This window comes from Medicago truncatula, chromosome 6 (assembly GCF_003473485.1).
Source record: "Medicago truncatula cultivar Jemalong A17 chromosome 6, MtrunA17r5.0-ANR, whole genome shotgun sequence".
In the NCBI taxonomy this organism is placed as follows: domain Eukaryota; kingdom Viridiplantae; phylum Streptophyta; class Magnoliopsida; order Fabales; family Fabaceae; genus Medicago; species Medicago truncatula.
In genome coordinates this window covers 40,105,213-40,132,912 of record NC_053047.1, presented here as the reverse complement: position 1 = coordinate 40,132,912, position 27,700 = coordinate 40,105,213, and the positions used below count along the sequence as shown (strand labels likewise).

Here is a 27,700-nt window from a genome sequence, read left to right as displayed (position 1 = left end):
ATACGATGGAGAAGAAATTCCTAACCCTAGAACAAGTCCTTGGAAGGAAATTGTAAACAACACTATTTACGGATCAAAGGATGCTAAACCTTACAGCACCTTAAGCATGGAAAAGAAAATGCTGCTGAAGATCCAGAATGAGAACATCTTTCCCAAAGGTGGAGGAAATGATCAACCTTCACTTGGTCACAAAGTCTTTCTGCATCACACCATCTCTCAGGAAACAACAATGAACGTTCCCAAGTATATGTTTAAATACATGATCAAGGAACTCAAGAAGAGCCAGATGGAGAACAGGAAGTTTGTTCCCTATGGAAGGCTGCTCTCCATAATCTTTCAAGAAGGAGGACTCCTAAGTGCCCTGAAAGACGTGGGCATTTATGATAATCAGAAGCTGGGAGCAGTCACAGGAAAAATAATCAATGGGGCAACTCTGGTCAAGATGAGGCTGATTTCAACATGCAAGAAACTAGATACAGATATGCATGAATCTGATGTCATATCTGATCTAGTCACTCATCACATCCCCATCTGCAAGAAGGATCCTCTGGATGTGCAGAGAGCATACATCTTGGACTTCTACAAAACATACAACAAGAAGATCAGCTTGAAAGATGTCCCTGAGGAAATGTATGGTGGTGATCTGCCTGTGGTCAAAGGCAGAAAATCTAAGAAGAAGCAGATCACCAAGGAAGAATACTTTGCTGAAGATGCTACTGAGGAGGGTGCTCAGAAGCATAAGAAAGCCAAGAAGGAAAAATCTGCTATGTCCACCATTCTTGAGGAAGTGGAGGATTTGGATGATGTCCCTCTTATCTCAAAAAGGACAAGGAATGCTCAAGAAACAGCAGAACAGCCTGCTTCTGAACAAACAGGTTCTGAGCAAGCTGCTTCTGAAGAGCCTCTAAGTCCCAAGAAGAAAAGAGAAGCTGCTCTTAAGACCATCAAAAGGAAGAGATCTTCAAGGAATCTGAAGACAGCTGAAGGACGAAGGGCAGAAATGTTGGAAGAACTGGAAGAAAACTGGGATGAAGACTCAAGCCCCAAGAAGGCAAAAAGGACTATAACTTCAGAGCCTATAGTCATGCCCAGTTTTGAAATGACTGAAGAAATAAAGCAGTATGCTAAGGAGTACTCTGCATCCAAGATAGCAGAGAAGAAAAGGTTGAAGGAACTGTTTGAGAAAGATAGGGATGAGCGTCTCAAGGCTGCAGGGTATGTGCCTACTCCTGACATTGCTGCTTTAGCGTCTGAGTTAGAAACTGTTCAGTATGGAGCAACTCTGCTTTCTCAAGCCTTGAAGAATAAGCAAGCTTCAGGAGCAACTTCATCAGAACCTGTTTCAAAAGCTCCAGAAGCAGTTCATCCAGAAGCTCAATCTTCAGGTAATTCATCCAAACCTGACATCTATACTCAGATTCCATCTCTACCCTCTTCACCCTCTTCATCATCCACAGAATCAGATGACCAACCCCTTAGCCAACACATAGACAAACTTCTAAAAACCAAACCTACCAAACTAACAGAATATGGAACACTTGACTATGAGAGCACTCAAATAGAATTTTCCAAAAATAGGATTAAACTGTTTGAGAAATTCAATTTGCCTACTACTCATCCACTATATCCAGATATTCCAGAGCCTGTTAGTGTACAACAACCTGAACCCAACCAAGAACCTAACCAAACTCCACAAAGAGCCTCTGAAGTAGTTTCAGAAGCAACTACTTCAGAAATCCCCCAACAACAAGAATCCTCAACCATTCACAATTTAGAAAAACACTTAGGTGGTGAACTGCAACCTACACCTACAAAGACCTCTAAGACAGTCCCTGGAAAGACTGTGTTAGAAAACCAACAAACAGAAACCATCCCTGAGCAAAATGTTCCTGAGCAAACTGTTCCTGAACAAGATGCTTCTGAACAAGTTGCTCCTGACCTTCAAACAACTTCTGACCAAACAACAGAACCAGAACAACAACCAGAACCACCAATAATTGACCTAACTTCTTCTGACCAACAAACAGTCTCTGACCAACCCTCCACATCTCATACAACTCAATCTGAACCTTCAACCATCCCTGACTATATCCTTGAATCTGAGTATATTGATGAACAGTTAATCAAGCTTAGTGATGAGATTCAGACACTGATTCTTCGCAGAACAGTTCCTGTACCTCCTATTCACTATCTTGATCAATGGATGGATCTGAAAAAGAGTTTTGATGACCTGTTGGATAAGCTTAGTTCAAAGTGTGTCTCATCTCACTCTGCCATGCTGCAAAAGATGTTGGATGATATGCATGAAGCAGCTAAAGTGAAAGAGCTGAATTACGTGCCTCTGCTGGACATCACTCCTTTCTATCCAGAAGAAGAGTACATCTCAAGGGCAACAAGAATTCATGCTGGGTACAAAAGAAGATTGAGGGAAAAAGATGAGCTACTCAAAAAGAAGGATGAGCAAATCAAGTATCTATTGGAACAGATGTACAAGCAAACCCAACCTTAGTTGCACATTTTTTTTTTTTTGCTTGTTTTAATTTTTGTTCTAACTACTTTAGTTGCACTGCATTTGTATCTCAACTTTTCTATATATATATATTATCATTGTTTCTGGATCTTGTGCTTTTTCACCTTCAATATGTTTTACAAGCTTTAACTCCGATGATATTTACTGTTTTCAATGCTGCTTGCTCTGAAATACTTTTTTAAAGGTTATATGTTTTTTCTTTTGTTTTGTTTTGGCTCTGATACTCTTTCTTTTGTTTCTATTCTTTTTGTTGATGACAAAAGGGGGAGTAAATGTATAGTATTTTTAAGGCACTGAGCCCCACTACAACCACTTCTAAATTTCTTTTAAATACTTCTGATTTGATTTTATGAGTATTTTATTGAAATTTAATTAATAAGAATAGAACTTAGGGGGAGCTTACAAACCTCACCTTAAAGATCTATTAGACTTAGGGGGAGCTTACAAACCTCTATCCCAGTAGTCAACTTATTAATTAGATCAACAACAATTGAACATTTTAAATACTATTGTTTGTCATCATCAAAAAGGGGGAGATTGTTGGAACAAAATGTGTTTCACAATGAACCTTATTAAGTTTTGATGATAACAATGTTGGAACAAAATGTGTTTCACAATGAACCTTATTAAGTTTTGATGATAACAAGGTATTAAAAATTGTCAATTGGTTATTACTAATAATTGTTCAAGTGTACAGGACCAAAGACTACTCAAGTTATTTCAATAGGTCTTGGAAGAACAATGGAAAGAAAAAGAAATTCTGAACATCTGAAGAAAAATGCTCCTGAAGCTGAAGTGCTTCTGAAGAGATGACGTCATCAGAAGCAGAAGGTCATCAGAAGCAAAAGTTTTCATCAGAAGCAATATCTTCACCAGAAGCTACGTTTGATCCTTTAATCAAACTGAAGATTCAAAGTAGCTGATTCTCAAAGAAGAACGAAGAATTGAAAGGGAGGTATCAACGGATATATGGATAGCACTGAGCACTTGTCTCTCATTAATAGAGTTGACAAAGTACAAATGTACAACCACTACCTCCACTACTCTGTTTTCTGTCTACGCTACAAGACAAAACAACAGCCATGCCTGCAGAATTTGTACACTCAAGATGGGAATGAATTTGAAGCTTATTCTTCAAAGGACTACACCCAAATCAGGCAAAGGATCACTGGTGGATAATCAAAGGATTTCAAACGACTCTTTAGACGTGCTGATTATCTCAACGTCTCTTTCACGCCTCTATATAAAGGAGTGAAGACTTGAAGATTGTAGATAGAGATACATAAGTTCAAAAGCGCCAAAACTCTGTCAATTTGATTCTACAAAGCACACTGAATTTCTGCACTGATTTGATACATCTTAGAAATTCAAAGTCTAGAGTCTTTTCTGTATTGTATTGTGAACACCACTGATTGTATATCAAGTGTTCAATTCAAACTCAATTCTCTGTATTTTTGTTTGATTAGAAGTCTCTTGCCTGCGTGCTTGAGCATTAGAAGTCTCTTGCTTAGTGCTTGAGCATTGGAAGACTCTTGCGTGTGTGCTTGAGCATTTTTGTGAAGTCTCATACTTAGAAAGTATTGAGCAGTTGTAATCTTTGTGATTATAGTGAAATCTCCTTGGAAGTGCAAGGGGGACTGGACTACTTCCATGTTGTGGAAGGAACCAGGATAACTGCTTGTGTCTTTGTCTTTCTTTTCTCTGCTCTGTTCTTTTCCGCTGCAATCTGACTCTGATCATTTCATCAGAAGCAATCAAACTGCTTCTGAAGTTTTATCAGAAGAAGTATTTTTAAGAGAAAAAGAAAACACAATTCAACCCCCCCTTCTTGTGTTTTTCACCTTCAACACGTGGCTGCTGACTGGTCGTCTTCAACCTCTAGACTTCCGGCGGTGGTTAGTGGCGGCGGGTGGTGGTCCGGCGAGAGCTCCGGCAAGTCGTTTGGCGGCTCGTGGAGGCTCCGTTGGTGACAAAAACCACCGGTCCAAGGTTTTTCGGCCTTCCGAACGCAATGGCAGCGTTAGTTTTGCGAAAAAATGGCCGCAAAGTAGAGTTTCGAAGGTGGCAGCTCTTTTTCTTCAAGAACACCCTTAGAAAACTCAAACTTTCCGTTGATTCTTTCACTCAAACTCAACTCCGGATTTGGAACCGTGCTCTGATGCCAATATGGCTCAGAAACCAAGAGAGAATCCACTCTATAACTCTCAAATGAGAAACTCAAGTTTTATACATTTCAAATTGTGGTAATACATGAAGGAAGTGGCCTTATTTATAGCAATCCTAGAGGTCATATGGTAGCTGAAATAATGCTGATAATTAATACATCAATGGAAACACAATCTAGTAAATGTCAAACATGGTGGCTTGTTGTCAATAGTAGGGTGGTGGAATTGGAAAGCTAGCATATAGGGTGGTGGCTGCAAAGTCTATGCCATATTAGTGTCTTACTCTATATCAAATACATTAGAAATGAAATGAAAATTCGGCGAACAAGGGTTTAATTGTTATAGCTTTTGAAAAATGGTGACACATCAAAATGGTTTCCATTCAAGTCGTGTTCTACTCTCTCTTTCATCAACTTTTTTTTGTTTTTTTTCTTTAAATAAATGGTGACACGGTCACATTAGCACCACAATATTAGCTTAGTGATATCCCATTCAAGATATTCTTACGTGAACTCTCACCTAGCACGTCATTCTTACACTCAGCCAATTAAAACTTAACACCTCATTAAAATAAATAAAAAATAATTTAAAATCATATTTTTTTCCTTATTATTTATGACATTTTATCTCCATCCGTTTCCCACTTTCTTTAACTGATCAACACCACCACCCATAACTGATTTTAATTTATTTTTTTATTTATTTTAATGAGGTGTTGGATTTTAATTGGTTGAATGTAAGAATGACGTGTTAGGTGAGAGTTCACCTAAAAATTTCTCCATCCCATTATTACTTGAGAGTCAATAATGCACACCAATTACGACTCTCATCACCTCATTAGCACATATATCTATTATTGGTACCATCATGGACACTTGTTTCCATTGAAAGATTACTACTTCTTATGAGATAAACATTAGTCATGTTCTAACCAGTGGCGGATCTAGGACCCTGAGTCAGGGGTGCAAAAATTTCGTATTAAATTTTTTTGATTTTTATCTCAAAAAGAATCCACACATCTTAATCCTCCAAATTATTTTTTGCCTACACAATTGATCGTTGTTGTTAGATCAATCTTGTTTCGACTTGATTTAGTTTATTTTTGTTCAACAGTATTTAGAACATTATAAAAAATAATATCATTAATATGGCTTAGAGGTTTAAAAACTACAAAAATATTTATCTCATTCTAACATTTATCATTTAGAACTTAAAAGTGTAATATCATCAATAATAAGTAGATAATGATCATATACATGGTCTCTATAAAGAGGGATAAAAATGCTAACAAGTGTTTTAAGAACATGATCTAAAATAGCAAGTTAATGATCATAAAATTTGTGTTTTCAATGCATAAAAATTAAAGTGTTTGACTTTTTTAATGAATAATTTTCTAATTAAAAATCTTTAAAAAAATGTTCTTAATGCACTCGTTAGTGAGACCCAAAAAGAAGGAAAATGCTAGATATCAAGAATGATTTTATAAGAAAAATTCAAGAATGACATGACACAATAATTACCTTTAGATTTCAGTCTCATTTATTAATCTTTCATAAAAAAAAGATACATAAGACCCACCACCCCATGATTTCCGGCTAGACTCAGATTTTATTGGTTAATATTAATTTCAGGACTATTTCTTGATAAAATCTAAGGGTGATTATTCTGCCATATCATTCTTGAAATTTTCATGAAAAAATCTTTCTTGATATAGCATTGCTCCAAAAAGAAACGTATCAAAACCAAAAACATATTACCAAAAGAAACATATCAAAGCCAAAAAACGAAATTTTTTTTTTCTGACCCTATTTGCCAAAAAAAATTCAACTATGACCCCCTTTGAAAAAAAAATCCCAAAATGACCCACTTTTGTTTTTTTTTTTTTTTTTTTTGTCTTTTAGTGGCGTTCCCGCCACCTGAAATGGCGGGACTGGCCGCCGGATCTGACAGCCGTCGCGTCAGCCTGGCGCTGCCTTTTTTTTTTCGTTCCCGCCGTTTCATCTGGCGGGACTGATTATTTTATTGTTTTTTTCGTTTTTTCTATTTTTCAATTAAATAATGATGATAAATAATAATAATAATAATAATAATAATGATAAATAATAATAATGATAAATATTTAATAAAAAAACTACTTTCTCCGCGGAAACCAATTACGCCAATGTAAGCATGGGTGCACAATTCTCTTGCAATATATGGCAATATCGAAATGCCTGGGTGCACAATTCTCTTGCAAGCATGGGCGTGGTCAAGAATGTCATGCTTAGCTCCCGTGCCAAGGATACCACCGCAAGCTCATGCACAACTTCCGTTGGCAAATATGTAAGTAAAATAAATGTTATTTTTTTTTATTAATTTTTACATAAATTTATCCAGACTTTACTAATTATAACATTTTCAAAATTAACTAGATGGCTAGAACATGGTAATAAATTCGTGGAAAATCTTCGGCATAATCTCGTATGTACGCGTTTAAAAATCGACACCATGACATATGATCAGGTATTACACTTTCTTTTAGTCATTGCTTTTTAGTCAACAATTGAAGACTAATATTCATTCTTTTTAAACAGTTCTCCTGGAGGCCTTATGTCAACTTCAATTACAGCAACGAAGAAGAAAACCAGATATGGTCTGCAAACACATATCTCATCTGTTTTCAGATTGTCGAGAGACATCAGACAGACAGAGTAAGGCTTCAATTTGGCTTACCGCAACACCCACCTTCCTTACCAGAAAATTTGAAAGATTTCCACAAAATTAATTTGTCAAAAGATAGAATTAAAGGCTCGTGGGGAGATAGGCATCGTCGTCAAGTCCAAAACTGGAACCAACGTCATCAATTAGCACTTCACGGCGTTCGGTATAACCATGAGGTTTATCCAAATCGTCAATATTTTGCATGGTATTGGGAATTTTTCGGAGATTATCTGTGGCTTTCTAGAGAAGTATTATTGTCATACCCAAGGCAAGCATGTGCATCAATTTTACCAGAATTGCCGCGTGACTATCCTGCAGTCCCACAAACTTATACGGTGCCAGATGAAAATATGTGGTCAAATACACCTCCACCCTATAACCAATTCATGACACCTCCACCCACTAACTTTGACCAAACCTTTAACCCATCCACCAACTACAACTACAACCAAACTTACCAATCACCGCCACAACCCACAAACCAAATCTTACATAACACCCCAATCCCATATCCAAGCTATTCTCAACAAAGTCATAATGGAGAAAGCTCTTGAACATCAAACTATTCATTTGATGACTACAATCCAACTCAATACACCACACAAACCGGTTATCCAGACCAATCACAATACTCCTCGTTCAACCTACCAACCCCTCCACACTTTGTCAACTATCCCCAAACAAGCTATGCACCTCAATGGCCAAATTCACAAACAAATACCATAGAAAATCTGGCAGCAGGGTTTAATGACGATGACTTCGTTAATGAAATCTGGACCAATTCAGCTTCACAAATGCAAAATGAAGTCGCTATGGAAACTAACGATGATGCTGAAATTCTTGACGAGGATGTGGAAGAGGAAGAGGAAGAGGAAGAGGAAGAGCAACACCAACGACCCGTACGGAACAAAAAAGATAAATTATGTGCTACGGGAGGTCATAGTTTACATTGGCGTAATTGGTTTCGGCGGAGAAAGTAGTTTTTTTATTAAATATTTATCATTATTATTATTTATCATTATTATTATTATTTATTATTATTATTATTTATCATCATTATTTAATTGAAAAATAGAAAAAACGAAAAAAATAATAAAATAATCAGTCCCGCCAGATGAAACGGCGGGAACGAAAAAAAAAAATAAAAAAAAAAGGCAGCGCCAGGCTGACGCGACGGCTGTCAGATCCGGCGGCCAGTCCCGCCATTTGAGGTGGCGGGAACGCCACTAAAAGACAAAAAAAAAAAAAAAAAAAAAAACAAAAGTGGGTCATTTTGGGATTTTTTTTTCAAAGGGGGTCATAGTTGGATTTTTTTGGCAAATAGGGTCAGAAAAAAAAAAAATCTCAGTTATTCCTCTATATTATGGGCTCTTCTTAACACTTAGAAACAAGCAAAATTATTCAAGAAAGATAACAACAATGGCACCCACACCAGAGAATGTATTTTTCATTGTCCACTACAATGGAAAAGTTTCAAGAAATCAATTTGGTTCATTTTTTGAAAGTGAGCAAAGAAAATGTTTTTATGTTAGCATCAAAAGCAACATTGATCATTTGAAAAAAAGAATAGAGCAGAAACTACATCTCACTGAATCTCAGGTGATATCTAAAATTATATATCGAGCACCACAAGCATTCGTTCAAGGTCATATCCAGTATAATGACACCGAAATATACGACAACGATGACATTGCAGATATGTTTGCCACTCACAAATATTTTAATGTGGTTGGTTCCATTGAGTTATCGGTTATTATTGAAAACCGGGAGATTTCACAACCGCGTCAAACACCACAACCGCGTCAAACACCTCAATTGTTTTCACAAACACAATATGAGTTTGAACACCCATCTTCATCACAACAATTACCATACACCGAGCTACTCTCACAAACACAATATGAGTTTGACCCCCCTTCTTCATCACAACAATTACCGTACACCCAACCGTTTTCACAAACACAATGTGAATTTGAACCATCATCTTCACAACCACCACCGCAAACGCAACCACAAACACAAACCCGCCTAGAAGATCTTTTCACTCGTCAGTTTGAAGACATCCCAGACACCATTCAAGATCAAGAAGAAGAAACTAGTAATGAAAGTGAAAGTGAAGAAGACGAGGCACTTGAGCATGATGCGGATCAAGAAGACGAACATGAAAACAGAAACGAAGAAGAAAATATTTGGAGGAACATTATGGCTGGCACACAACCACAACCACCGCTACAGGTAGTGCCGATCAGAGCCGCTTACTGTCCCCCGTTGCATATGCGTAACGTTGACGTTGATGCTTATGATGCTCTGACTACCGACGATCACTGGAATACGAATGTTCCTGTCGATGGGGCTATTCAGGAAGGAATGACATTTCACAACAAAGAAGATTGTTTGCATGCAATCAAGTCTTTCCACATTCGACAATCGCTGGATTACGATGTTATACACTCAGATCCAACAAGATATGTCATTCAATGTACACTCGAGACTTGTCAATTTAAGTTGAGAGCTTCCTTTAGAAAAAAGACTGGCAAATGGAAGATTGGGACCATGATGGGTCCACACAATTGCACATCGACTTTAATGTCGCAGGATCATCGCAAGCTCAACTACAAGCTTATAAGCCAAAGCATCAAGACACTTGTGCATGCGGATGCCTCGGTAACGCCAAAATTGATCATTGCGCACATTAAAGAAAAGTTTAACTACACAACCACGTATCGAAAGGCGTGGTTAGCAAAGAACGCTGCCATCGAATCTATTTACGGGAAATGGGAGGAATCATATAATGATCTTCCGCAATGGTTGAATGTGATGAAGGAGACGATGCCAGGGACCGTCTTCGATTTAAAAACGCAGATTGGCGAGAATGGAGAGACACAATTTCATCGTCTATTTTGGGCCTTCTATCCATGCATCAATGGGTTTAAGTATTGCAAACCAGTTGTCCATGTCGACGGGACGTGGTTGTATGGCAAGTACAAAGGAACATTGTTGCTTGCGGTAGCACAAGATGGAAACAACAAAACGATTCCAATCGCCTTTGCGCTTGTCGAAGGTGAGACAAAGGAGGGCTGGAGTTTTTTTTTTGAAAAATCTAAGAAGGCACGTCACAAAGGGAATATCTGTCTGCATGGTCTCCGACAGACATGAATCAATTAAAAGCGCATTCAATGACCCAAGGAATGGTTGGCAAGCAACTGGTTCAGCTCATGTGTACTGCATTCGACACATTAAGCAGAATTTCATGAGGACAATCAAGGATGGAGATCTTAAGGATGTTGTCAATAATATGGGTAAGAATATTATGTTACAGTTTTTTTTTATATCGTGTTATTATTAAATAGGTTCACTATCTAACTAATTGTTTTTTCTTAACATGCAGGATATGCCCTAAACGTACCCTTGTTCAATTACTATCGTGGTGTAATCCAGGAGGCAAATCAGCGTGCATTAGATTGGGTGGACAATATTCCGAAAGAAAAGTGGACTCAAGCATATGATGAGGGTCGACGATGGGGCCAAATGACAAGCAACATCGTTGAGTCGTGGAACTCTGTGTTTAAGGGAACACGCAACCTACCTGTTACACCTATAGTTCAATCAACCTACTATAGGCTGGCATGTCTCTTTGCTGATAGGGCTCAAAAAGAGTTTGCAAGGGTAGGTTCCGGAGATTTGTTCAGTGAATATTGCCAAAATGCGATTCAGGATGACATTGTTAAGTCCAACACCCATCATGTCGAACAGTTTGACCGAGAAAGGTATACCTTCTCAGTCCGTGAGACCGTCAACTACAGGGAAGGAAGGCCAATGGGAACTTTCAAGGTGGACCTACGAGCGGGGTGGTGTGATTGTGGGAAATTTCAAGCTTTACATTTGCCATGTTCTCATGTCATAGCCGCGTGTTCTTCATTTCGCCATGACTACACAACCCTTATTCCACCTGTGTTCAAAAACGAGAGTGTTTACTCCATCTACAACACAGCCTTCAAAGTAGTCCACGACAAGAGTTATTGGCTTCCATACGACGGTCCCGTGCTTTGCCATAATCCAAACATGCGAAGACTAAAGAAAGGTCGACCCAATAGTACCCGCATAAGGACTGAAATGGACGAGGAGGTGGTGGAGAGGACTCCAACGCCGAGACGGTGTGGGTTGTGTCGGCATACCGGTCATATTAGGAGAAATTGTCCGAGTTTAAATAATCGGTAGTTAATAACGTTATGTATTATGTGTTCAAATAAATTAATATATTTTTATCTATCATTATTATTTGTTGTGTTTTATTTTATGTAAAAAAATGCTATTTGTTCAAAAAAAAATGTAAAATAATGCTGCCAAAAAAATAAAAAGAAAAACGAAAAAAAGATAAATTATGTGCTACGGGAGGTCATAGTTTACATTGGCGTAATTGGTTTCCGCGGAGAAAGTAGTTTTTTTATTAAATATTTATCATTATTATTATTTATCATTATTATTATTATTATTTATTATTATTATTATTATTATTTATCATCATTATTTAATTGAAAAATAGAAAAAACGAAAAAAATAATAAAATAATCAGTCCCGCCAGATGAAACGGCGGGAACCAAAAAAAAAATAAAAACAAAAGCAGCGCCAGCCTGACGTGACGGATGTCAGCTCCGGCGGCCAGTCCCGCCATTTCAGGTGGCGGGAACGCCACTAAAAGACAAAAAAAAAAAAAAAAAAAAACCAAAAGTGGATCATTTTGGAAATTTTTTTCCAAAGGGGGTCATACTTGAATTTTTTTTCGAAAAGTGGGTCAGAAAAAAAAAATCCCAAAAAACATATATACTAAATTGATATTGGTTAGTGGTTGTAGTAATCAATCTCTCGAGTTCTAGTTTTCTTAACATTGACACCATAATAAAAAAACTAAAAAGCTGCAGTAGAAGAGTCAAAGAGCAGAGAATAGTAAATGTTTTGCAAAAAAGCTGAAAAAAGCAGTCACACATCAGTTGAAGTGAGAGTTCGTTGGGGTTTATGTGCAAAATCTTTGGATCCAAAGTGCAAACTATAAAACTCAGGGTGTGCATAATGCAAAAAAGTAGGGATATTGATGCAAATTTGTAAAGTTCAGGGTGTGCAGGTGCACACCCTCACCATACACCGGATCCGCCCCTGATTATTAAGTGTCACTTTAATTAATTAAAATACATATTTATACAAGAATGTTATTAAATTTATGTTTGGTATCATGATGAGTATACCAGAATTATGGTAATCCGCCATGATTTTGTAGAAGTTATAAAGTGTAGCTTTTAAAAAATCACGATGGATTATTGTGATTCTGACATATTAACCGTGATACCAAACATAGGTTTTTTTTTTTTGAATGACAAATATATATATATAAAAGATAAGAGAAACCGTACAAATACATCAAAAAAGCCGTCATAAGACGCTCACAGAAAACCCCTAAGAACGACCCCCTACAGAGAGGGAGAGCACGCCCCAGAGAAACACACAGCAACAAAAGCGAAAAGAAAAACACCAAAAAACCAGGAAAAGCGAAACAAACCACCAAACCAACCAAGCTCCTGCTGAACCAGGAAAGGGGATACACGGTTAATCTTAGTATTTTGAAGAAATGACCTGAAATACCCATGTTCTCCCAAACAATAAAACTACATTAAACCTAGATAATCACTCTTTATTAGGGCTGTCGGAAACAAAAATGAAAAACTAGTCAGATCACTTAATAAAAAAATTATTTAGTTGTTAGCTGTTTATAATAGTGAGTTATTTTTTCAAAGGATGATGCATGTCAATCCATAAAATATTCAAAGTTCAGAAATTCAAACTAAGTGCTCATATAGCTGTAACCAACAAATTATACATTTTCAAATTTGGATTTGGTCACTAGTATCTATGAAACACTGACACAAAACATGACATTGACAGTGAGACGTCGACATCGGAAATAATTTGAGAAAATAGAATAATTGAATGTAATAACGGTGTGTCGGTGAAATGTTGGTATCGTACACTGACACATGTTGGACATAGGACATGCTTCAATCTGAAGTGACGGTGCTACATAAGGGACTCAACCCTATAAAACGGACTTGTAAGGTGAGAGATGACACCATTTAAAAACTCATATTCAAGTCATATATCGTTCAGTCTGGGAATCTTAACACACACCTCACACCTAGGACTTGGCATATGGAGCATGACCTGAGTGCCCTGATAACGGGTGGCCTAACTGATCTTGGATAGGCCTTGATATCATCTTAAAATTTAGGTCAAGTCTAACTCAACTCTGCAAAACCAATTTGTAAGGCAGTTGATGTCTCCTACTTATAAACTCATTTTCAGGCCATATCTACGTCGGAATCTTAACAATACATAAACTAGTACTAGTCTAAAAATTTGGATGGCAAAGTTAAGTATTCACTAACCAGTTGCTGCGACAGCCACAGGAATAAGCCAGTGACTACCAACCAGCATAGGTGCATCAGGCTGCAAGAAATACCGAGTTCAGTACATCAGCAATATGCAGCATCTGAAATTTCTAGAAAACCAGCTCAACAACGGTTTCAGTTTCTTACCTCGTCTCCATAGAACAAGCCCAAATATCTGTTCCCAAGAGAGTCGTCCTTATTTCTCAAAGTTACCTTCCGACGCCTAATGTTGGAAGCATCGAACTTTAAATTGAAACCATTGCCCAGATCAATGACAGGATAACCAGGCAATCTTCTGTTTCTTCCTCTGACTTGCAAACTGTAACCCTTGGTTCCCCATATTTCGAACCTTGAGTCGGTCTTGCAGATCAATTCCTTCCCTGTAACAGCTGAATATGAAGAGAAATTCACATCAGTTCTGCGAGATGGCAACTGGTTGTCGTCTTCATACAAGAGAGCGTCTTGTTTATTCGAATTAGAGAAAAGTACTGGATCTCTAACATTCTTGCTAGTAAAATCAAGCATTTTCCTCAAAAGCGTAAAACAGTTCGTCACCATATGACTGCTGTCCAAACAGTTGGAGTCACCGTACATGGCAATGCGACCTTCACCCATCACTGTAAGACCAAGAATTGGAGAATCTGCCTGTTTCACAGAGAGGCCAAATTTTAAAAACAGAACTAACATTTTGATACAAATTTGACAACCAAAAATAGATAACAATTTGAATGATTAATGCCGTTGAAATATGTGAATAATTATGTTCAGTGGCCGATCAATGAATATAATAAGGTTTCACAACTCATTAACTGCCCACAGAACATAATTAAACACAATTTTAAACGTCATTAACCATGGTGAAGAAATAGAAGATGTCGTCTCACACCTTGGTGGTGCTAGAAGTAAGCAACACATTCTGAGTGGCTCCACTTTCTGAACTATCCGAGAAAGGAAAGCTACATAGCCACCCCTTGGAAACCCTCACTATGTCAGTTCCAGATGCGTATCGATTCTCCTCACCAAAAAGTGAAAAATCACCGCTCAGAATCTTATCTCCGAAAGCAATTCCAAATGGAGCCAAAAGATCATTAAGTGCAGGATTATTAGCACCTCCAGTGACAGGGGTCCACCAACTCCGTGTATTATCATCGACGAATCTCATCTTTACCATGGTATCTACGTTGTACCACTCAGCAAAGACAGCTAATCCCAATCCAGTATTTATAACATCATCTCTCAACTTTTCAATCTCGGGAAAGTACTCTTCTTCAAGATCCACCAAAAGAAGTGTTCCATACTGTCGAGCATCAAAGCATGTAAGAGGAGAACCGAGTGTTTCGACATAGTAACCAGCATCTCGTAACATGTTGAACATTATATGAAAATTTGTATGTAGATGATCCCCGTGCCAGTCAAGAATGTCATTACGAACATCCAAGGAATCTCTAGGAATATAACCTGGGGGGTATTTTATATTGTGAAACTGATCCCACGAAATTCGTTTTGCTCGCGGCGGTGTTGGCACCACTTTTAACTTCAATTGAAGCACACAAGTGCTAATTCGAGAGTCACATTACCTTCAATATTACCAGAAAATCGTGCACCTTCTTCCTTGATTTGCATATAAATGGCCAAATAACCAGTCCAAGGCCAAATGACTTCAGAATACGTAAAATGAATGCTTAAAAGATTCCCTACTTCTTCGAAAGGATGCCATATTGGTGGACTTTTGACATAGCCAATAACACCCATTCCGGATTCACCAAACAATAATTCAATTGATGTAAGTGAAAAAACAATCCATAATCTTTTGCTAGATGACAGTGTGATGCTGCTAGAAGCACTGAACAGAAACAGATTGCACCATACACAACTGCGTAATTTTAGTTACAGCATTTAACGTGCTTTATTTTTGTAAGAGGCCTAACAAACTATCTTCTCCTGCTGCTTTGGAACTTTAGCTGCCCGCTTTCGAAATTTAGCTTCCTTCTTTTCCATCTTCTTTTTCAGAATTTCAGCTTCCTTCTTTTTAATTTTCTTTTTCAGACTTCAAAGTTCTTTACGGTCATTGTCAACCTCCTCTTTATATTCAACCTTGCATTTCAGCACACAATTCAGCTGCCAGATCTGCTGGTTTAGAGGAAAAACCCTTAATATTAAAAACTCAAATATGAACAAAGAAACTAAAACTGTAAAACTTAGAATCAAAATTATTGTTAGAGAAAAACTTGCCTCGAATGCTAAATCAGCATCCGGCTCATTCACGCGTCTACGAATTTCATCAACCATTTGATCAAAAAAGGAATCAAACATCGAAGTCTGCTGGTATAGAAAATAATATTAAAGGGCTAAAGCGGACAAAGAAACTTTGTTTGAATAAAAAGCATAGCTAAAGATCCAAAAAATCATACCTGGTGTTCTTCAGAAATTACGTTGACATACATGGGAATTAATTAAGATTTTTATGGTTAATTGGATATATGTTACGTGTATTCCCCCCCCCCCCTCTTTTTGGTGTCTTCTGTTTCAGTTTCATTTTCATTCTCATATAAATTGGCATTTGTGTATAGGGATTCCTCAAGCGAAATGCTTGGACTAACTCATTATTTGTAAAAATTAATCTTCTGTAATAATTTTGATAGTCCTTACATGCATTTTCCTGATTCGATCCTTTGAGGGGGTTACTGCTGAATCTCCTCTCTCCAAATACCATGCATCATGTGTTTCCTATACTAAATATAACCTAAAAGCCTTGGTCCTGATGGATTTATTACTTCAGGATTCTTCCTACAAGTAGTTTTTAGTTTGCAGTAATATTCAGAATGGCCTATAAGAATGCCTCTTGAAAGATAAAACCCACGTAGCTTTTCATACCTGAAGTCAACCCAATTAGTCTCCTCCCTACTGTTCCCCATATGCATTCCTGGCTTGACTGGTTTTCTGGTGTGTAACATCACTTTAACCTTTATAAGGGTGACTCTTTCAGGATATTGGTGAAGTTCAGACTCCTGGACTTGACCAAGCTTAGTTCAAATTTTAGCACCCATCTGCTTGGTTCTGATAACAGGTGGTATACCCCAAATCTGCACCCAGATAGGAATTTCCCAACAAGTCTATTACTGCAATCTTTTAGGTATTCTTGAACATTACTTTCTTTCACAGAGAAAAAATCATCTTCCTCCTCGGTATTGTAAAACTGTGTTTGTGTATCATGTGATGTTTTCATTATTCTCTTCACTTCTAGCATCTGATTCTTTATTCATGGATTCACCAAACAATAATTCAATTGATGTAAGTGAAAAAAAATATCCATAACCCTTGCTAGATGCAAGTGTGATACTGCTGGAAACTGGCACTGAACAAAAACAGATTGCACCATACAAATACTTAATTGATGGCGATATTACAATAGTTAATTAGTTATATAGGAAATAGTTCAGAAAAGACCAAGATTCAAGAGCTTGGTTCTCTATAACTTGAGGATAAAACATAACATAATTCAATTTCAATTTCTTACTCTACACACAACTGCCTAATTTTAGTTAGGGCATTTAACATGCTTTAGCCCCTTCCTCACAAACTTTTTTAGCTGCTTGCTTTCGAATTTTAGCTTCCTTCTTTTTCATTTTCTTTTTCTGAATTTTAGCTTCCTTCTTTTCCTTGCTTTTTTTCAGAATTTCAGCTTCCTCCTTTTCCTTCCTTTCAGGTTCCTCCTCTTCCTTCCTTTTCATTTCAGCTTCCTCCTTTTCCTTCCTTTCAGCTTCCTCCTCTTCCTTCCTTTTCATTTCAGCTTCCTCCTTTTCCTTGCTTATTCCCAGAATTTCAGCTTCCTTTTTTTTAATTTTCTTCATCAGAATTCGAAGTTCTTTACGGCTTTTGGCAACATACTCTCTATACTGACCCTTGCCAGACCACGCAATTTTCAGCCTATACAACTGCTGGTTTAGAGGATAATTAATTAACATTAAAGAACTCAAATATGAACAAAGAAACTAAAACTGTAAAACTTGAATCAAAATCATTGTTAGAGAAAAACTTGCCTCGTGATTTAAATCAGCATCAGGCTTATTGATGCAACTACGAACGTCTTTGATCATTTCATCATAAAAGATATCATAATAAGTCTGCAGGTATAAAAAAATAATATTAAAGGGCTAAAACAGACAAAGAAACTAAAAATTGTTTGAATAAAAAGCATAGCTAACGATCAAAAAAATCATGCCTGGTGATCTCTATCATTTTTGATGAGAAGTTTGCCGGTTTTTGGCCCAGATCTCCTTTTGCCGGTATATGTGGGTCCTGAGATGACCCAAGTAGTTGGCTTAGATTTCTCCTCGTCAGTCATTTGTGGAAGATTGGGGGAGAGACTTAACCTGCAGAGAAATTAAAAATAATGATGATAAGAAAATGAAAACCCTAAACCCCCAAACCCGACAAGTTTATTCCCCGCAATCAATCATAGATTCAAATGCAATAATAAACTACAATTGATTGAAGAAGGGAATTAGATAGGTTTTGAAGGAGGGAAAAGTTGCTAAAATATTAGGTTAAAATTAGGGCAACAAAGCTTTGTTTAGCAATATGGTTTATGGAAATCAATTAGATAGGTTTTAGGAGAAGTGAAGTTAGGAAATCATGGTTAGGGTTTAGAGGAGGGGAATTAGGAAATATGGTTAGGTTTTGAAGGAGGGAAAAGTTGCTAAAATATCTTCTTATTCTTCTTATATATTAAAGTTAACATGTAAGCCCTAATTTTAACCTAAACCCTACATAATTTTACTGTTTTAACCCTAATGCTCACACTTAATCTCCTATTTTCATGAACAACCATAATGCTCACACCTAATCTCCTATTTTCATGAACAAAGCAAATCGGCATCGCTTTATTTCCCCTATTTCTTCAAAACAAATCGCCCTATTTCTTCAACAAAACAAATCGCCCTATTGGAATAAAAGGGTTTTGAAAGATTATAGCAACATTTTTTTTTGTTAATATTACATTTTTCATCCAAATTAGAACTGAACTCTCTTTGTTAAATATTTACCAAAAAATGCACCAGAATTTTGCAATCTATATAAACAGGTGGAAGAAACATTTCAACAAACAGTTAAAGGGTATCAGTTACGGTAAAGGCCAAATATTCGATAAAAGGAAAATTATTTAAATAAAACATTTTACATGTTGAGGTTAAGAATGAGCTATTTTTAGGTACATAATATAACATTAACATATAATTTTTACAAAAGAATGAAGTAACATTTTGTCAAAAAAAAAAAAAAAGATGAAGTAAGATACCAATAATATAACATTGACATATAATTTTAACAAAAGAATGAAGTAACACACGATTGATAAAAATTAATATTTTTAAGGTGAATAAGTGTGGTGTCTGAGGTTCGAATTCCAACATCTGCATATATTTTGGACCACATATTTCATTCTCTTTGATATACATTGAGATTTGTTTTTGTCTACTACATCTACAATGTATATGACCCGTGCGGCAGCACGGGTGGAAAGTCTAGTTAGGTTAAATATTAGGTTAAAATTAGGGCAACAAAGCTTTGTTTAGGAATACTAGACCATTGACCCATGCTAACGCACGGGTCATTTTAGGAAGTAAATATTCATGTAAAAATAAAACAATGTAGTTCGCTTGAATGTAAAAATTATCGTGAATCAAAGCATAATGTCAATTACGATAGACTTTGTTATTGTTCCATAATTCTAAGACGCAGTTTCTGTTACTTTAACATAACATATAATTTTAAAAGGGAAACTGAAGTTCGTTGACATGCAAATAATTTCAATAAGTAAGAAAATGAATAGTACACAAAAAAGTCCTACACATTACGGAAAACTTCTTTGTAGACCACATTTGATGCAACATCGGTATAATCGCCGTCCTCGTCATTAATCAATATTTTTAAATCACCCCTCGAACAATACGTGTGAGTAAGATATGATGGTTGAACAATAAAGAGTATTACTTATCACGATAAGCACAAAATAGTGGAACAAAATTAGAAAATGCCCAACATTTTAGGATAAAGATTAATATGAATAAAATGAAATTAATATTTTTGATGAGGCATTTTTTTTTACTTAAGAATTGGCATGTAAATAGGGAGGGCGCAGAACAAATGGATGCACTTGAAGTGGAATAAATTTAGGAAATGCCTAACATTTTAGGATAAAGATAAATACAAATAATATGAAATTAATATTCTTGATGGGTGTTATCGCGATTTTCGGGTGTCAAGTCATTAATTAGGCTTGAACCTTTCAATCTTTGATATTCTCTATTTTTTCTTGGGAAGGGCAAAATTGAGAAAAAACCCTTAGATTCGAAGTTCGGGGGTCGTTTTCACTACGGGAAGGTGTTAGGCACCCGCGGTGACTATAGTACTCTATAGGAGCCGTTTTCTTAAGTTTATTTCTACGCTTTATTTTTAATGCTACTTATGAAAAAGGAAATTTACTTATGTTAAGAATGGGGGGGAGAAAGTGTTTGAGGTTTTATTTTAGTGGACTTGGAGAGGTTTTGACCTCATGCCTACATACCCATTTAAGGGATCAAACTCCATGTAGTTCTCTCTCAAAAAAAGTTTTTTTGTGTGTTTGGTTGATTTTAGTTTTTGTTGGAAAATGGTTTTGAAGAAAAGAAAGAGGCCTTAAAGGCATAAGAGAAGGAAATAGTGAATGTTGGTTCAATTGTTTATTAAAAAAAGTCTAAGTAGGAATTAGGATTCATTTGGATTTGTTTAAGAAAATAAAGGAAAAAATTCAATGGAGTTTTGACTCCAAGGTTTGTTTGGAAAAATTTGAGTGATGGAATTAGTTTATTATTTTTTGAAGATTGGCATTTGTCTAAAAATCGCATTCCCTAAGCATACATCTAAACGGTAATCATGCAACGTGTGTGCGTGTCGGTGCTTGTGTCGGTGTACATCCCTTATAATGTCCATAGTCCTTTACATTGAGTCCTAGATACATGCTATGGTCTTGCAAAGAATTTAAAAAGGAACTAATCTATCTAAAATTATTACAAACCCAATTGATATAGAAATGAATAGAGAAATGATGCCAAAACTATGGGATGAATGAAATGTGAGATGAAATGGTTAGTATGATAAGTCATAAAAATAGTAGAAAGGTAAGCAAAATTGAATAGAATAGCAAGAGAAAAAAAAAAGAAAAAAAGTAATGAAATAAAATGGCAAAATATACCTAAAATTGGTTATGACACTTAGACATGCACATGACCTATAATCCCCTCATTATAGCAATGTTAAAGGGGTTTGATTTTGAGCTATAATGTGGGAACAAATAGGACATATTCAAGCCAAGAATCATGACACATTTTCAAAGATATTTTGCACTTTATTTCTTGATAAAAACACACATTGCTTGCAAAACAAGAAAGACATGAAAATCTACATCCACAATCAGCAAGATATACACATGATCAGCAACACATTCACCATGAAATTACACACCAATCATCCACATTACATGCCAACATTTTATGAGAAAATATACCACAAAAATACACAAACTTAGATCAAACACAAAATTAATCAAGAAAAAATAACACACACATTTTATCATTTTTTAAACCACTGGAAAATATCACAAAAGTGTTAAAATGTATTAAGAAACATATAACAATTTTTTAGGAATTTTTAGAGAAAAGATTGAGCATGCAGAGGTTCAATTAGCAAAAAAGCAGGGTGCAGATAGCAGAAAAAATCAAAAAACGTACAGGAAACCACAAACAGAAACCCAAGCCCAAAACCCATGGATCTGAATGCACAGGAACCGTTGGATTGATCCAGGAATCCAAGACCTAGATCTAAGGGTTGAGAACGAAAGGAGAGAACCAGGAATAAACCGGACCGGTTCAGTGGTTTATATAAAGGCTTTAGGACCGGTTTATTTCATTTCCTCCTTTCCTTTCTCTCTCTTCTCTCATTCTAGTGAGAGAAGCTCTCACTTCTCTCCTCCCTCTCTCTCGCCGGAAACCGCAAATGGAGGAAGATCTTCATCTTCTCCGGTGAGGTTTGTCCCTCCGGCGTGGTGGCCGGCCGCCCAAGGGTGGCGGCGCCGCCGCCGGAGTTGAACAAACTTCTCCGTTTTCGAAATTTTTTACATTTTTGGATATCCTTTTTCATTCTAAGCATGAATATGGCACTGGTTTTTGCATGCAAAGCTCGAATCAACGTAGATCTACACTTTTTGCTCGCAGTTTTGTAAGGAACTTTTTCAAGTTTTTTTTGACTTTTTCGAATGGAATCTTTTAGAATTTCATAGATCTACACTTGATTCGTCTTTGTTGATGTTCTTGAGAAAGAAAGATGAAATTTGAGTTTTACCTGAGTTTTGTTTGGAGATTATACGAGATTCTTCAGAAAAAAAAGCTTGATTCTTGGCTCTGCTTTGTTGATTTTGCTGCGTGAATCCGAAAATAAATCGGTTCTGGCCGGTTTGATTCTTTCTTCTTCTTCACTGGTTCGAATTTTCTTTCCCTTTTCCTCTTCGCTGATTCTCTGTGATCGGTGCTTGAGTTTGCCACTGGCGAATTCGCACCTTGAATTGCAGAGGATCTGGTTCGATGATGATGATTCTTTGATGAATCACTGAGAACCGTGATGAATTTGGTTGAATCTGTGTTGATTTTCGGTTTTGGAAAGTTAGGGTTCTATGAATGTTCTTGGTGATTTCTCTGTGATTTTCTGTTTTGATCTAACTGAATGGAGAGAGAAAAATTGATTCTGTTTTTTGGTGAAGTGGCGTGGAATGAATCCGTCCCTGACTTGTGCATTGAATGCGCCTTTTATAGGCTGCCATGTGTAATTTTGGACCAATGAGGCGCTGCCATCTGGACTTGGACCTTTCTGCAAAAAAGTGAAATTGAGGACTAAACTGCAATATGAAAAAAAAGGACTAAAAAGTAATTTTTAAGAATTTTTGGACTAAAATGCAATTTATAAACTGTTTGGGACTGAAATGCAATTTTAGAAACTGTTCAGGGACTAAAATGCAATTAAAAAATAAAATTGGACTAAAATTGGTAATTTGAAAAAACGTAAAGTGAAACCAAAAATAAAAATCAACAAAAGGACTAAAATGAACCAGCTACAAAAATGAGGTATTTTAAAATACCTCTCTGCCGAAATTTTGACAGGAAAAGACCAAAATGCCCCTAGGGACTAAACTGACTCAAATTGACTCAGATGCAATTTTTGAAATGATTTTTAAACAAAGACTCAACAATTATTTGTACAGACAAATTGAAAAGACTCAGAGGCAAACACAGGGACTAAAATGGGTTCCACTGCAAGAAATGACCAAAATACCCTTTTGTATGATTTTTTGAAATAAAATGCAAGAAAAGTAATGCGACGTTTCAGAGGGTTCTTAAATGGCTTGTAATGCCAGAAAAGACAGAGGCAGTAAAATACGTTTAAAAAGAGAGTAAAGATTCAGAGTAAAAGAACAGAGAATTGACAAATATCAGTGTCAAAAAGAAATTTGGACGAGTAATTTTAGGTCCAAAATCAGGGTATAACAATGGGGCAGTGTGTTTGACTTAAGAATTGACTTGTAAATAGGGTTTATGGGCGCAAAACAAATGATTAAGATAGTTGACTCGGATGAAATGTAGTAGTTACTTGAATTAGAGGAATTAGGATTTTTAGTTTGTTTCCACCCAAAACATATTTTAGAGATGTGGGTGAAATCTCTTACTTATTTGAATGAGAGAAATAAGGATTTTAGTTTGTTTCCACCAAAAAGTTATTTTAGAGATGTGGATGAAATCTCTTGGTTACTTGAATGAGAGAAATTAGGATTAGGATTTTAGTTTGTTTCCACCTAAAAAATATTTTAGAGATGTGGATGAAATCTTTAGTAGTTACTTGAATGAGAGGAATTAGGATTTTTAGTTTGTTTCCACCCAAAACATATTTTAGAGATGTGGATGAAATCCCGTAATTATTTGAATGAGATAAATAAGGATTTTAGTTTGTTTCCACCAAAAAGTTACTATAGAGATGTGGATGAAATTTCTTAGTTACTTGAATGAGAGAAATTAGGATTAGGATTTTAGTTTGATTCCACCCAAAACATATTTTAGAGATTAGGATTAGTAATTGTTAGTAATAATGTGACTAAAAGTGTCACGAAAAAGGTAGTAATTGTTACTAATAATGTTACTAAAAGCTATGCTACTAACATGCTTCAATAACACAACAATGCTACTAAATATAGTTTGAGGAGCACAAACACAAATATATAAATCAAAAACTAAAGCAAGCAAGGCTAAATTATTATGAAATTCAAGGGACATTTGCTAAATTCAAAGACAAAAAAATAGATGCTTCCAAAACTCTTAAGAAACTAAAACTTAAAATTCAAAGTGGAAAGGTGTTGCACAATTTATCTAAACATGGACTAATTGTAAATAACATCAAGGTAGATGGTATCATGTGACCCAACCATCGGAGCACCCCCTCTGATCTTCACACCTTCACGAAAGTTGCTTGCAAATTCATCTTGTCAAGAAGGAAATGCATAGGGGGGTCAAAAACCGGGTAGGGGATACTCTTGTGAAACCTATCAGTCAACTATATATCAAACTGTCCGTCACCAACAAAAACCAAGGTAATCCAGGCACCAAGATCGATTCCGTAAAAGTCAAGAATCGCTTTACATCCCTTTGTGAGAAAAAAATGCTCCGTTTACTTTGTCGACCAATACTTCAAACTTGTTGGACTTAGGATCAGTCAATATTGCATAGCGCCCAATTTGATCTCCAAAATCACCGCCAAACATGTTTGGCAAGCATACTGCACCCTAAAAAAATAACAAACAAAAACATCACAAACGTTGATAAAATAGAATGCAAATAATTAAGAATAGGTATATTTGGCAAAAAACACATACAGCATCAATGTCATATTCAACGATATATGATATGTATTTCAGTCTCAGCTTGTTGATTGCTTTGTCAAGATCGGAAAGAGGGTTTTTCACCAACGGACCTACAAAAGATTAAAAGGGATTGAAAGAATGATTTATACTTTACAACAGCGAGGAATAAGAGCAAAAGTCTATATATTTAGTATAAACCAGAGTGGAATGAAGATATGGTTACCAGTGAGGCAGTGGTATGACAGCAAAGTCTGAATGTTTCTAGAAGCCATGTTGATTAAGAAATTTCGGTTTAAGAGAAAGATATGGTTTTAGAAAGAGATTTCGGTTTAGGAGAAAGGATTAAAATATATTGGTGAGGGTTTGGAGGAGGGGAGTTAGGAGATATGGTTTATGGAAATCAATTAGATTGATTTTAGGAGGAGTGAAGTTAGGAAATGATGGTTAGGGTTTGGAGGAGGGGAATTAGGAAATATGGTTAGGTTTTGAAGGAGGGAAAAGTTGCTAAAATATTAGGTTAAAATTAGGGCAACAAAGCTTTGTTTAGGAATAAGAAGATGGTTTATGGAAATCAATTAGATAGGTTTTAGGAGGAGTGAAGTTAGGAAATCATGGTTAGGGTTTGGAGGAGGGGAATTAGGAAATATGGTTAGGTTTTGAAGGAGGGAAAAGTTGCTAAAATATTAGGTTAAATATTAGGTTAAAATTAGGGCAACAAAACTTTGTTTAGGAATAAGAAGATATATAAGAAGATATATCAGCATTTAACAAAAGATTTAGAGTGGATTACCAAATTAGTTGGACATCCTGTTATTTGCTCTTAATTTATAAAAAAATAATAATAATAAACGTCAAGAATTTTTAATGATGTTCAAACCCACTTCATCTTTGTCTTTTGTTCCTGGAAATATTAGTAGTGCTAAAATCTAGTAGCAAGGAGAATGATCAGATTTAAACTTGAGTGGATGAGAGTTAGAAAAGTTTGGATAAAGGTCCTTCCACCCATTGTTTGCAAAAAACCTAACAAGCCTATAAGTAATGTACATGTTGTGAAAGGTGGGGTGTTTAAAACCTAAATCATATGGCCAAAGTATTTTTGAAAAAGATTAGAATGATTAGTCTTATTGCTTCCAACTTTCTCATGTTGACTCATAACTATGTTAAAATCACCAAAAAAGCAGCCAATTTAAAGTAAGATTTTCATCATAAAGAGTATTAATAAGGTTACATGTTTTTTATTTTTGATGATGAAAGGGAAATACATAAGTAACATTAGCCCTCCAAATATTATTAGTATTATCATTGATATTGCTATGGTTATTATCACTAGAAGTAATGTAGCAGTCAATATAATTTTTATTATAACTAAATATAATGGTTTAAATTTACATTAGAGGTCCAAAAGAATGATTAACCTCAGACCTTACCACCACCCCCTAGTAGCACAATCAATGATATGATGATTTTCGATAAGCTTTGTTTGCATTAGAAAAATCATATCTCAATTATGGGATAGAATGAGCCATCTGCAAAGATCCTTGTTGAATTGGTTTTTCATGTATAAATTTCCCAACTAGCCTGTTACTGCATTCTTTTGGGCTTCTTGAACATCACTTTCTTCCACAGAAAAAAAAATCATCATCTTCCTCAGTATTCTAAAACCGTGTTTGTGTATTATGTGATGTTTTCGCATTCGATTCTTTTCTAATTCACTGTGCATGTGATCAAGGCCTTTAAGCAAATATAGAATGCTTTGTATTCTGCTTCTGTTTCTTGGATTCACCAAACAATGATTCAATTGATGTAAGTGAAAAAAACAATCCATAATCCTTGCAAGATGTAAGTGTGATGCTGCTAGAAACTGGCACTGAACAGAAACAGATTGCACCACACAAATACTTAATTGATGGCAATATTACAATACATTACGCATAATCTGATCCAAAAAAACCACAAAATCTGATCCAATTTATCGTAATTGATTAGTTAAAATGTTGGTTAACCGTATTATTTAACACAGAAAAAAAAATCATTGGCTTATCAAATTATATACCGAGCTATGATAATGATTCAACAAAAGGCCCCCGTATGACCGATACTTGGAAAACAACAATTAGGATAAAACTCTACTTCAAGAAAGAAATAAAAACAGTTGGATAAAACTATTTTTTACTTCCTCTATTAACCTTTACAGGTAACCAAAACGGAAGATTAAACAAAGAAAATTCACCTTTTAAAGTAAATAAGTGAGATGTTGAGATTCGAACCCTTGCTCCAACATATAATAATGCACTGTTTTTGTCAACTGAATTATCACTTAGACATGTGTCATTAGTTTTCTAACAGAAAGTAATCCTAGCAAAAAAAATTCACCTTTTAAAGTAAATAAGTGAGATGTTGAGATTCGAACCCTTGCTCCAACATATAATAATGCACTGTTTTTGTCAACTGAATTATCACTTAGACATGTGTCATTAGTTTTCTAACAGAAAGTAATCCTAGCAAAATATGAATTCTCATACCTCATTCACACGATTATACTCTCCTTTTAACCTCAATTCCCACTTTGTTAGCTTGATTCTATAGAAAAATAATAGAGTGCATTGTCTCAAGAGTATCATTAAGTTCAGGTAGTGGTAGGCCTCCATGATTATCAAATATTCTTTGAATCATGTCTATCAATTCTCGATGCGTTAATTTAAGGTTTTCTTTAATACACTCTACAAATACATTGATAAACAAAGAACCCAAAGAACCTTCGATTGACAATTCATCCAGTTGGGATGATGTGAACAACACAACTTTGCCGTGGGCTAAAGAGGAACGTGAATCAGTCTGTTTCTTGGATTCACCAAACAATAATTCAATTGATGTAAGTGAAAAAAAAATATCCATAACCCTTGCTAGATGCAAGTGTGATGGAAACTGGCAC

General features: G+C 35.9%; 3 protein-coding genes and 1 pseudogene across 3 annotated transcripts; 2 read left to right on the top strand and 2 right to left on the bottom strand.

Moving 5' to 3' along the window:
- Window positions 1-8,814: 8,814 nt before the first annotated feature.
- On the top strand, window positions 8,815-10,405 carry LOC120576119 (uncharacterized). Its single transcript, XM_039827121.1, has 2 exons — window positions 8,815-10,236; window positions 10,343-10,405. Exons 1-2 carry the CDS (start codon window positions 8,815-8,817, stop codon window positions 10,403-10,405), a joined length of 1,485 nt encoding a protein of 494 aa, XP_039683055.1.
- Window positions 9,642-11,613, top strand: LOC112418673 (uncharacterized). The gene is made up of 2 exons (XM_024775141.2): window positions 9,642-10,694; window positions 10,784-11,613. Exons 1-2 carry the CDS (start codon window positions 10,412-10,414, stop codon window positions 11,611-11,613), a joined length of 1,113 nt encoding a protein of 370 aa, XP_024630909.2. The 5' UTR covers window positions 9,642-10,411.
- A 1,725-nt stretch (window positions 11,614-13,338) lies between these two features.
- Window positions 13,339-17,058, bottom strand: LOC25496923 (subtilisin-like protease SBT6.1; annotated as a pseudogene).
- A 130-nt stretch (window positions 17,059-17,188) lies between these two features.
- On the bottom strand, window positions 17,189-18,387 carry LOC25481515 (protein PXR1). Its single transcript, XM_013585998.3, has 3 exons — window positions 18,055-18,387; window positions 17,873-17,956; window positions 17,189-17,767 (listed from the first exon to the last, which is right to left on the bottom strand). Exons 1-3 carry the CDS (start codon window positions 18,175-18,177, stop codon window positions 17,384-17,386), a joined length of 591 nt encoding a protein of 196 aa, XP_013441452.1. The 5' UTR covers window positions 18,178-18,387; the 3' UTR covers window positions 17,189-17,383.
- Window positions 18,388-27,700: the final 9,313 nt, after the last annotated feature.